At 42.6% G+C, this 12,815-nt stretch overlaps 1 protein-coding gene across 1 annotated transcript in view; it reads left to right on the top strand.

Annotated features, from left to right (window-relative positions):
* Positions 1-12,815, top strand: part of NIN (ninein) — a 101,248-nt gene that overhangs the window by 63,410 nt on the left and 25,023 nt on the right. The window contains exons 15-20 of the mRNA XM_081110252.1: positions 236-325; positions 2,710-2,848; positions 6,288-6,409; positions 7,519-8,024; positions 9,203-11,353; positions 12,628-12,753. Of these exons, the coding sequence (XP_080966378.1) occupies positions 236-325; positions 2,710-2,848; positions 6,288-6,409; positions 7,519-8,024; positions 9,203-11,353; positions 12,628-12,753 (3,134 nt within the window). The remainder of the gene's footprint in view (positions 1-235; positions 326-2,709; positions 2,849-6,287; positions 6,410-7,518; positions 8,025-9,202; positions 11,354-12,627; positions 12,754-12,815) is intronic.

Consider the following 12,815-nt stretch of genomic DNA (forward strand, 5'->3'; position numbering starts at 1 on the left):
GAGGTTGGATGTGAGAAAATCATTGCACGGCACTAAGAAATGAGCCCTGGGTTAGCTGAACACATCCCTCTAGAATGTTCTTCCCATCATCCAGTTGGTGGTGTTCCTACTTAAATGTCACATTCCTGTCATACTCAAGAGACTGGGTGAACACCAGACTCTGGGACCTTTGGAATGTTGAAGGTCAAAGAAGGACACTTGGGAAAATGACAGCTTTCTCCTTTTCCTTTTCCAGTTTGGTGACCTCGATCCCAGCAGTGCTGAATTCTTCCTGCAAGAAGAGAGGCTGACACAGATGAGAAATGAATATGAGCAGCAGTGCAGGGTGAGTGACTGGAGAGGACTTAGCGAGTGGAGGCAAAAAGTAGGTGATTAGCTGTCAGGGCTGGGGTTCCAATCCCGCTTGACCATTTCCTAGCTGTGTGACCATGAGCAAGTCACTTACTCTGTGGGAGCCTCAGTGCCTCCTATGCAGGAGGTAAAAATAATAGGGTTGTTGTGACGATTCAATGAGTAACTGAACGGAAAGTGCTTAGAACAGAGCCTAGGACAGTGATGGCGAACCTTTTGAGCTCGGCGTGCCAGCATTTTGAAAAACCCTAACTTAACTCTGGTGCCGTGTCACATATAGAAATTTTTTGATATTTGTAACCATAGTAAAACAAAGACTTATATTTTTGATATTTATTTTATATATTTAAATGCCATTTAACAAAGAAAACTCAACCAAAAAAATGAGTTCGCGTGTCACCTCTGACACGCGTGTCATAGGTTCGCCTTCACTGGCCTAGGACATGGTAAGCACTTAACCCAAATGCCAGCTGCTAATATTATTATTCAGTATCTTGAAATATTAGGGAATCATGCACACTGCATTTACGTCGGCTTTATCTAGGTCGGAAATTACCGGTGCTTAGAGGAAAATATGGTTTATTCCAAGTGGAGGAATATGTGGTCATGGTGATGTGCTTATTCCAAAATTAGCCTTTCCTGATTCATCATTACAGACCTAATCTGAGGTAGTTTGCTTTTGTCCCGTGGGGGTTTTTTTCTGCTTAGATTCCTTATTTTATTTACAAAATGCAAATGAAGCAGAAACCACTCAGATCTTTAGCTAGTAAATAATTATAAATTCCTACCAGAAGAGACAAAAAAAAAATCCTTACATAAATAGTAGAAATACTGGATTTTTTAGCTTAGTTATTTGAATTTTTTAGCTTAGTTTTTCTTAAATCACAAAGACTTCGTTATTCTAACAAGGAAAGCATAGCCGAGTTCTGACTGCTTTAGAAGAACAGTCAGAGAAATGAGAACAGCACCTCCTTTTGAGGTTGTCATAGTCTGCCTTCTCAGGAAATATATATGCACATCTTAAGTAAAGAAATGAAACATTCCTGCTGCTTTTACAGTTAAGTTTGGCTGTCGGCTCTAATCAAGTAGAGGTGTTTTTATATGTCTTTAAAGTGAATTATGTCATCAGTAAAATCTGTCGATTCTACCTCCAAAAATTCCCCAAATCCATCCACTTGTCTATTTTTTTGAAAGCTTTTCGTAACTATACAGTTCACCCATTTCTAGGGTTTTCTCCCATTCTCTAGGGTTTTTTTATTTTATTTTTTATTTTCTTGATAGTATCCTTTGAAGCACAAAAGTTTTTTACTTTGATGATATCCAATTTATCTGTCCTTTCTTTTGTTGCTTGGTGTCACTGTTTTTTAGCATATTCACAGAATTGTGCAACCCATTACCATAATCCATTTTAGAACATTTCATCACACAAAAAGAAACTCCTACTCCACTTTGTTATACTTTCTCTCATGACCCCAGCCCTGGCAACTAATCACCTACTTTCTGTCTCTATGGATTTGCCTGTTCTTTACATAGCATATAAATGGAATTATACAATACATGGCCCCTTGTATCTGGCTTGCTTCATTTAGCATAATGTTTTCAAGGTCCACCCATGTTGTAGCATGTATCAGTACTTCATTTCTTTCAGTTGCTAAATAATATTCCATTATATGATTGTACCAGATTTTATTTATCCATTCATTAGTTGATGAACATTTGGATTGTTTTGAAGATTGTGTATAATGCTGATGTGAATACTTGTGTGCAAGTTTTTGTGTGGATATATGCTTTCATTTCTCTTGGGTATATACTGAGGAATGGAATTGCTGGGTCATACGATGACTGTATGTTTTTTGAGGGAGTGCCAAACTTTTTCCAATGGGTTTACACCATTTTACATTTCCACCAGTATGAGAGTTCCATCTCTACAACCTTGCCAGTAGTTACTATTGTATGTCTTCTTGTATTATAGCCATTCTAGCAGCTCTGAAGTGGTATCTCACTGTGGTTTTGATTTGCATTTCCCTGATGGCTAATGATGTTGAGTGTCTTTTCATTTACTTATTGGTATATCCTCTTTAGAGAAATATCTATTTAGATCCTTTGCCTAATAATTAAATGAGTTTTTTATCTTTTTAGTGTTGAGTTTTAATAGTTCCTTATATATTCTTGTTGCAAATCCCTTATCATGCAATTTGCAAAAACTTTTCTCCCATTCTCTAGGGTTTTTTTATTTTTATTTTTTTTTTCTTGATAGTATCCTTTGAAGCACAAAAGAATGATGATATCCAATTTATCTGTCCTTTCTTTTGTTGCTTGGTGTCACATCCAATATTCATGTTGGTTTTTAAATTCCAGGTATTACAAGACCAAGTGGATGAACTCCAGTCTGAGCTGGAAGAATATCGTACACAAGGCAAAGTTTCCAGACTTCCCTTGAAGAACACACTGTCAGAAGAACTTGGTGTTAACAGTGATTGCCTTGAGCCTGACCAGGGTAAGCCATTCAGACACCATCTTTTCAGAGTCTCTGCCTTTGACTTTTCCTTTTAGAACCATGGTTGAATGTAGAATAGACAAACTTTGGCAGCAATAACAACAGAAAAAGACTTTGGCAATACTATTTTCTTGAGCTATTTCACTTGTGGTCTGTGTTTTCGTTCATTCTTGACATCTCTATGAGAATATTTCTATCTAATTTTGATACGCAACAACCAAGGAATGGAAAAATCAAACCACAAAGATATTTTCTTTGTTTAAAAAAAGAAACTGGCTACAAGTCTGAGAATCCAGGCCTTGGGAGTGTTAGAATTCAGACACTGAACTATTGCTGAATTCTCCCTTTCTAAAAGAGCGAATAACTGCTATGACAATGGGGTTTTTTTGTTTGTTTGTTTGTTTGTTTTTTGCGTGGGGTGGGGACAAGGGAGGGGGAGCCAGAGACCACAGAATTTGGTTTTCTTATGCTGGCTGTGCTAAATGTCTGTATTCCCTCTGCAAAACAACAAATAAAATAAATGTGTTGGTTGTGCCTTTGAGGAAGATTTTGAGTGGCAAGGCCAGGGAGCCGTCCTCTATTCAAAACTGACTCTTTTCCTCCTTCCTGGTCTTCTGCCTCTTTTTTCCAGTGTGTTGAGATGTAATTTCCTAAAGGGCTCATAATAAACTCTCCTGTTATAAATACTTTTGCCCACTACTAGTTGTTACAGGAGTATAGGTCCTTATAAGAGTTATTCTCCTCACCTATTTATTCTAGAATAAATAAGGGATGGGGGAAGGGACAAAAAGAAGCCTTAAGACCTTTCTTCTGATTCTAAGCCTGTAGCTTTACTGTAGTGTAAGGATGGAGCCCAGCTGGTAATATGATACATTTCAGAAGCTTTTCTGGACTTTTCCATAGATGACCACGTGTTGGGGGGTTCTCCTCATGGGTTCATAACTTGCACTACCACTCGCCAGTTGAGGATTTGCCATGACATATGAAGCAAAACAGCTCAAAGCAAGACTGTCAATTCTAGATGCAAGATTTATGCCCTTTCTCCCATCTGCCTGTGTACACTCACATGAAAAACATTTTTTTTTTGTTAATCCTCATTCAAGAATAATTTTTCATTGATTTTTAGAGCAAGTGGAAGGCAGGGGGAGAGAAAGAGAGAGAGAGAGAGAGAGAGAGAGAGAGAGAGAGAGAGAGAGAGAGAGGAGAGAGAGAAAGAGAGAAAGAAAGAAAGAAGAAAGAAAGAAAGAAAGAAAGAAAGAAAGAAAGAAAGAAAGAAAGAAAGAAAGAAAGAAATTGGATGCCTTCTGCATGAGCATTGACTGGGGCTGGAGCCTGCAACCAAGCCCTTGACCAGAATCAAACCCGGAATCCAAACTGGCTAGGGCTGAAAAACACTTTGGAGTCCCCTGCCTTAAAAGATTTCTACATAGTATTAGCTATAATCATTTCGTCTATGTACTAGCTCAGCCCCCAACTTAATGCTTTGCATTTCAATGTCCCTCTCAGTCATCGTCCTGGGCCATTGCAGAGGTGAACTCATACAGTTGAGTTGAGAAAATTTCCCCAAACTTCCTATATCTGTGTTCCCAATCTACGCCCTATTTTTCCTTCTTTGTCTTTTACTATAGCCTTTGTTTTTAAAATCTGTATTGCTATCCTAGCTTTTTTGCATTTCCATTTGCATGAAATACCTTTTCCATCCTTTTACTTTTAGTCTGTATATCTTTCATTCTGAGGTGGGTCTCTTGTAGACAGCATATATATGGGTCTTGTTTTCTTATCCATTCAGCTACCCTATGTCTTTTGATTGGAACATTTTTTTTTAAAATATATTTTATTGATTTTTTACAGAGAGGAAGGGAGAGAGATAGAGAGTTAGAAACATCGATGAGAGAGAAACATCAATCAGCTGCCTCCTGCACATCTTCCACTGGGAATGTGCCCGCAACCAAGGTACATGCCCTTGACCGGAATCGAACCTGGGACCTTTCAGTCCGCAGGCCGACGCTCTATCCACTGAGCCAAACCGGTTTCGGCTTGATTGGAACATTTAAGCCACTTACATTTAAAGTGAATATTGATAGGTACATATGTTTTGTCATTTTAATTTTATTCATTATAACTATGTTCCTCTGTTGTTATTGTTCTTCTTAACAGCGAAGACCCTTTAACATTTCTAGTAATACTGGTTTGGTGGTAATGAACTCCTTTAGCCTTTTCTTGTCGGGAAGCTCTTTATTTCTCCTTCAATTTTAAATGATAGCTTTGCTGAGTATAGTAGTCTTGGTTGTAGGTCCTTGCTTTTCATCACTTTGAATATTTCATGCCAATCCCCTCTGGTCTGAAATGTTTCTGTTGAGAAATCACCTGACAGTCTTATGGGAGCTTCCTTGTAGATAACTGTCTTTCTCAAGCTGCTTTTAAGATTCTCTCTTTGTCTGGAGGGGCATGCTCCACCCAAGAAAGATGGTGTCTACATTGTGGAAAAGTGACTCAGTACAGGAATCCTGGCAAATGTTCCATCATCTCTTTCTCCAGAACCACAAACCCCTATCTCTCCTCACATGATTCTAGTCTGCTCTGCCCTCCCTCCACCTGAGCCCAAGTTGAGTGGCTTCAAATGAAATTTTGTGTGTTGTCCCTTTAGGAGGGCACCTGTGTCCCTAGTAGCAGACTCCTGTATCTCCCTGGTAGACAGAATCCCTCCTGCTTTTCACAGCCAGATGTTATGTGAATGCCTCTTGCTGGCTCTGGTGCTCTTGGATGGGGAGCCCAGCATGGGGGTGAGACCCCATGCTCCTCAGGGGGAACCGTTGCAGCTGAGAAATCCCACCAGATTCTCAGCGGCAGCCCTTGGGAACAGGGCCAGGCCTTTTCATGTTTCTGCCCTTACTAGCAGTGTAAATTCTTGGTTATAAGACTTATGTTCAAATAGTCTTCATTTGGTTACTCAGGTTGATTGTTCTATACTTTAATTTTAATTCCAGTTTAGTCCTGGGAGGAGGTCCATGTACCTTCCATCTACTCTGCCACCGTCTTGGACCTCTGTCCCTACCTAATTTGTTACTTGGTATTTGTTGGATGGATAGAAGGCTGCTCGATTTGACCAAACGACTTCAGTTCACAGCATTTTTGTTAAGAGGCAATCATCTTTAAGAAAGAGTTTCCACATCTACTCCCCACCTACTGTCCAAAAAGATAGATTCTGTAAGGTTTGGTGCATTGACTGTACGTGACAGAATCTGCTCTCCTTCATGTTCCTCTTGTTTTCCCTGATGCTCAAAAACAGAAGAGACTTCTCTTGCCTTCTACAGTTTCCTAATAGAGCTCATCTGTGGCAATTTAGGCTAAAATTATTCCTTTATTCAGTGGATATCCCTCCTCTGATGCCAGCTGTGTTATTGAAAGATCAGGGTCAGTCGATCTCATGTATTTTCAGGGCTTGGTTCTGAAGACTGCAATCCACTGAATATGAGCATCGAGGCAGAGCTGGTCATCGAACAGATGAAAGAACATCATCACAGGGACTTGTGTCACCTAAGACTGGAGCTTGAAGATAAAGTAAGTCCTTGTCAACCCTGTTCTCTCATCTCCTTGATAGGCGTTTGCATGTAGTGGATTCTCAGTGCTTCGTTCTTGTACGGCAGCATTTTCTGTATATTTTCTCTTGTGTCTTGGTGGCTGCCAGGAACCCGGTTCCTCAGGATGGTTTCCTAGGCCAAAGGTGAGGCCTTTTCCTAAGAGTTTCTCCAAAATGTAAGACCCTCATTTTCCAGCAAGCATAGAACTCGAAGGCCACTACATTTTCAACTTGTTAAAAAATGTCTTGAGAAAAAAACACACAAAAAAGCCCTTTACTATAGCATTACCTCTTACGTTATGTGCAAGCTCTGAATATCGGCCTCCAAAACCCTTCGTTAACCTTGTCGCTTCAGCGTACTTTTTCATTTTTCTCTTTTTTTACCGCTCCTTTGAGTTATCCTGTCCTCCAGTCCAACCAGGTAGTTTTCCGGTTTTCGTCAGACTGTGCTCTTTTGCTCATGCTGTTACATGCTATGCTGTTTCTCGCTCAAAGTCTACTTACCCTTCAGGGTTTGTAGCAAATGTTTTCCTCTTGCTGCACCCATTCCTGAATTCCCCCCACCAAATGTGCTTTTTCCCTCCTTTGAATCCCCTGGTGACATTGTAGCTCTTTCTTCTATACCTTTTATATATGTTTTTATTCTGTCTTGTAGTACAATTCTCTGTATTTGTCATAGGCAGGTTTCTCCTTGATGGCAGGGATTTTGTCTTACCCAACTTTGTGTCCCCACGAGGTTTGCAGAGTGCCTGATAGGTGTTCAATAAATATATGGATTTAATGCAGTATGTTCAGCCCCTCAGTTCACAGTTGGAAAGGGTGCCTGGAAAGACCAATGGTATCTATGGGAAGGTCTGGTCAGTTTTAATAGAGTTGTTCAGAAACTAATACAATTCAGCCAAGTTAAAATAAAGGAAAGCAAACCATGCCTGATTTAAATGTATCTTATTTAATGTGTTTTTGAATTGTTACTTTAAAACAAAATGGGGACACTGAGGAATGTTTTGTAGGAAAGAAAGTACTGCTGCCCCATCACCTTTCCGTGGCCCGGCGTTGAGTGACATTGTGGGGTTTTGCGTCCTGGCTTTAGGTGCAGCACTATGCACAGCAGCTAGAGGAAACCAAGGCCGCCTGTGAAAAGGAGCAGGAGAGCATGAGGCAAAAGTACGTGAACGAAGTGCGCATCCTGGAAAAGCAAATAAGCGACCTTACGCATGACATGGCAGAACTCCAGGGCCGGGCAGTGGCGCTCCAGGAGGCACAGCATATGGCTGACCGCAGACACGAGGAGGAGAAGCAGCAGCTGCAGATGAGGTGGGACGAGGAGAGGACTCGCCTGCAGGAAGCGCTGAGGCTGGAACATGAGGCAGAGCTCAGGGACAGACTGGGGCAGGCAGAGGAGAGCTTCGCCCGCGAGAGGGAGGGACTTCTTCACAGCGGTGCCTGGACAGAAGAGAAGGTGAGGGGCTTGACTCGGGAGCTCGAGCAGTTCCACCAGGAGCAGCTGGAAAGCCTGGCGGAGAAGCACGCTCTCGAGAAGGAGGAGTTGCGAAAAGAGCTCTTGGAAAAACACCAAAGGGAATTTCAAGAGGAAAGGTAAGAAAATGGGGGAGATGGAGCAACCTGGGGTGCTGTCCGTCCCAGGCACCAGAAGTTCCAGTCAGAGAAGGAGACTCTAGTGAATCAGAAGGCATAATAGCCCCTTGCAACACCTTTTCAGTTTTTCAGCTTGTTTTGCCATTGTTCAGACATAAACCATCTTGGGGTTATTGAAACTGTTTTCTTTTAAAAGGGGAAACTATGCCTGGTGACAGACTTGTATCTTTTTTTAAAAAAATCTCACTCAACGATATCTTTTTATTGATTTTTAGAGAGAGAGAGAGGAAGAAGGAGAGAGAGAGAAAAATGTCGATGTGAGAGAGAAACATCAATTGGTTGCCTCCCATATGTGCCCTGACTGGGGATCAAACCCACAACCTAGGTATGTGCCCTGACCAGGGCTCGAACCTGCAACCTTTTGGTGTATAGGACGATGCTCCAACCAACTGAGCCACCCGACCAGAGCTCAGACTTGTATATTTTAAGGTCACAGATGAGGATACGATTATTGCAAATGTGGGTCCTTCCTAGTTCAGTCCTGTTGTTTTCTGAGAAAGGCTATTTATAAACTACATTCTGGGCAAAGTCATATTTCCTCCCAGAGTTATGAAACTCTACTTTGTGTTTACCTTACTCGTGTGAAATCTCAGGTACATATGAGGCCTTTGGCGCTTCATACTCTGATGGCCTCAGTGCTACTTCATTAAATAAGAGGCAAGAACATGTGACTGTAATACGTGTGGTTTATGTGATTATTATCCTTCAATGCATACTTAACTAAAAATAAAAAATATTATACTTTCCAAGTTAGGGGACTATAAATGCATTTGATCATTTACCGTGAAATATCAGTTTAAGTGGTTAGTTAAAAATCTGAAAACAAATACATCCAGGAGAATGCCAAAGATTTTTTTTTTCTTTCTAAATTTTTCTTGTAAATGCAGAGAGAAGTTAAGTACTGAGTCTTTTCCGTTATGACTGCTGGTCTTGGCTCTCAGAAATGACATCCCTTGTCAGTGTAAATGAATCACAGAGGGAGACGTGAACACGATTTCTAGAACGTATTTAAATTGTTTGCTTGGCAGCTTCTCCTGTGCATGGGAAATGTTTTCTTTGTTTGTTTGCTTCTGGCGTTGATGGCAGTTTGAGTAATGCTGTATGTTGACCACATTTAGGGGAAAGATGGAAACTGAGTGTACTAGAAGAACCTGTGAGATAGAAGCCCAGGTTCAGGCTGACTGTCAGAAAGTCACTGAGAGATGTGAGAGTGCTCTGCAGAGGCTGGAGAGGCGCCTGCGCCAAGAGCTGAGGGAGCTCCTGGAACAGCAGCGCGAGGAGAGGTCTCAGTGGCAGTTTGAGAAGGACGAGCTCACGCAGGAGTGTGCCGAGGCCCAGGAGCAGCTGAAGGAGACGCTCCGGAGAGAGAAAGCGACTTCCCTGGCCTTGACCCAGGAGAGAGAGATGCTGGAGAAAACATACAAAGAACACCTGAGTAGCGTGGTTGGCGAGAGAGAACAGCTACTCAGAGACCTGGAAGACCTAAGAAAAGCGTCTGAACGTCAGCAAAGCCTACTGTCCGACCAGATCCTGGAGCTGAAACGCAGTCACGAGAGAGAGCTGAGGGACCGCGAGCAGGTCCTGTGCCAGGCGGGCGTCTCGGAGCAGCTGGCCAACCGGCGGCTTGAAAGGCTGGAAACGGAACGTGACCAGGAGAGGCAGGAAATGATGTCCAAGCTCCTGGCCATGGAGAGCGTCCACAGAGTGACCTGTGAGAAAGCAGATCGAGACAGAGCCGAGATGAGCACAGAAATCGCCCGGCTTCAGAATAAAATTAAGGAGATGCAGGAGGTGGCATCTCCTCCCTCCAGGCTGCAGAATGGCTGCCAGGAAACAGGAGGGGAGGAGGCAGAAGGAAGTGGAGCCATGTCCCTGCTCCAGCAAGGAGAGCAGCTGTTGGAAGAGAATGGAGATGTCCTCTTGAGCCTGCAGAGAGCTCACGAGCAGGCCGTGAAGGAAAACGTGAAGATGGCTGCGGAAATCTCTCGATTGCAGCAGAGGCTGCAGAAATTAGAGCCAGGGTCGGTCATGTCGTCTTCTTTAGAGGAGGCCACCACTGGGCTTTTCGGGAATTCTGTGGAACAAGCAGAGCCATGTTTACTGCAAAACCGAAGGGAGCAAGTAGAAGGTGTCACCAGGCGGCGCGTCCTGAGCGGCCTGCAAGACGATGAGGCCCCGGACCTGGGCAGCACAGGGACGAGCTCCCTTCAGAGGCAGGAGGTCCAAGCCGAGGCGTCTGAAGCGTCCATGGGGAGTTTTTCTGAGCTTGAAAACAGCGATGAGACCAGGACTGAGACCTGGGACCTGAAGAATCAGATTTCTCAACTTCAGGAACAATTAACGGTCTTACGTGCGGACTGCGATCGAGCTTCTGAGAAGAAGCAGGACCTACTCTTCGATGTTTCTGTGCTCAAGAAGAAACTCAGCGCGCTTGAGAGAGTCGCCGAGGCTTCTCCCAAGTATAAACTGCTATATGAAGACGCCGGCAGAGAAAATGACTGTCTCCAGGAAGAGCTGCGAGTGCTGGAGACGCACTACGAGGAAGCCCTGGACAGCAACAAGGAACTCGCTTCGGAGGTTTTCCGACTGCAGGACGAGCTGAAGCGAGCCGAAGAAGTGACCGAAACGTTCCTCGGCCTGGAAAGGAGTTACGATGAGGTCAAAAGGGAAAACGAGGAGCTGCACGTTGTGGTTCTGAGACTTGAAGGCACAATTGAGAGGCTGCAAGAAAGAGCGGCGCTCCAGTGTGGCTGCTTCTCCCTGTGGGAAGCCCAGTTAGAGGACCTGGACCCCGAGCCCGAGCCCCATGGGAAGGCACTTGCGCTAAATCAGACACCCGGAGCACGTGCACCCAAGGCTTTGAATGTATGCCAGGTTATAGAAGAACATTATCAAGAAAACCAGTACCTTGGGCAGGAGAACACCCAGATCCTGGGAAAAGTAAAAGCACGTGAAATTGCCTGGCTACACACAACAATCCAGACTCACGGAGAAAAGCCTGGAGAACAGAACCAGGTGATCATCGAGGAAAACACCACCCTCCTAGGCCTCCAACACAGACATTTCCAGCGTCAGGCCGTGATCGCGGAGTTAGAACTGGAGAAAAAAAAGCTGCAGGAGCTGACTAGGAAGTTGAGGGAGAGAGTCACTAATTTAGTGAAGCAAAAAGATGTCCCTGCTCAAGGAGGGAAGGAGGAAGAGCTGAAGGCAATGATGCATGACTTGCAGATCACGTGCAGTGAGATGCAGCAGAAAGTTGAGCTTCTGAGGTAACGTATGCACCTTCTAAACTTCACGGAGTCCCACCGAGCACCTGGCCACATCTAACTTCTGCTGCTTGCTGTACCTAGAGACACTAACCTGTTAGTCTCCAAGAAGAGAGCAGTGCTTTAGACTTCCTTCTGCTTCTGTCACATTAACAAGTAGAATAACCTTGCCTAGGAGGCACCCCCTTCCTCTGTAGGAAATAAATGTCACTCATTGACGTGTGAAAGTTGATAACGGAGAGTGTTTGCTGTTTAACCACGTGCATCATCCATGTATGTCCCGTCTTTAACTCTTTTCTAGCCCTTCATATGGACGGGTAGAATTTTTGTTGTTGTTAAATGTTATTTTCCTCATGTTGATGAAACCTGTTATATGAGAATGAATGCCTTTTGTATATTATTAGCTTGCTTGGTAGATAACTCTCTTTATACTAATATAGGATAAATGCATTTTGTAGCTTATAGTTTTTTCCCTATACCACTTGAAGATATATGCCAATATTCCGTAAACAATAGAAATTTATCTTAGGACATATAATTTAATTGAGGAGCTATCAGATTCTAATAAATGTGCTTGAGAATAAAGACAACAGCAGAAAGACTTGAACCACTGCTCAGTTGGCTTTATAAAATATGGTTGCAATAGTCTTCTAGAAAATTTGGTTTTAAAAAAATGTGTAAAATATTGCATCATGTCTGAAATATCTTAATGATATGAAACAAAATTTAATTCTGGATATAGTTTTTCCTCTTCTCACTTCAGAGGATTTTCCATTCTAAAAACCAGAATATAATGAAATGGGAAAAAAAACACAAAGAAAATATTGTGTATATTTCAGTATGGCCCTTCTATTCATGTAGTGAATTTTCTTTCTCTAGATACCTTGGGGCCTAAAATGAAAGCTAGTGCAACTTAGTAATATGGTTTATGTCCATGGGCAGCAGGCAGGCCTTGAGACTGAGATAAAGGAAGTTATTTGCTCAAAGCAGTAGGCTCGCCACAGACACGATCAGCAACCAGAGTGGCCATTGCGTCTCCCTCTGTCTCCATGCACAAGTGTTTCAGCCACACTTCCCTAATGTCTGAGTGAGATTCTCACTGCCCATAAGAAATGAGTCAAAATGTTATAGTTTGAATTCTAAGAACAGAGACTACTAATTTAGACTTCTCATTTTAACTGGCATGAAATACTTGTTTCATAAAATTACTAGAAAGTATTTTCCAAAGATGCCAGATGACTGCCTTGTTGTAACTACTTTTCAAATCTCTGCTTCAGATATGAATCTGAGAAGCTTCAAGAAGAAAATTCTATTTTGAGAAATGAAATTACTACTCTAAGTGAAGAAGATAGCATTTCTAACCTGCAGTTGGAGAACTTAAATGGATCTCAGGAAGAAATGTGGTAAGACATATACTTACGTTTTCTTAAGGCCTTTTTGCGGGGACTAAAACTATTTTACTTCA

Source organism: Myotis nattereri (genome assembly GCF_964212035.1).
Source record: "Myotis nattereri genome assembly, chromosome: 1".
NCBI lineage: Eukaryota > Metazoa > Chordata > Mammalia > Chiroptera > Vespertilionidae > Myotis > Myotis nattereri.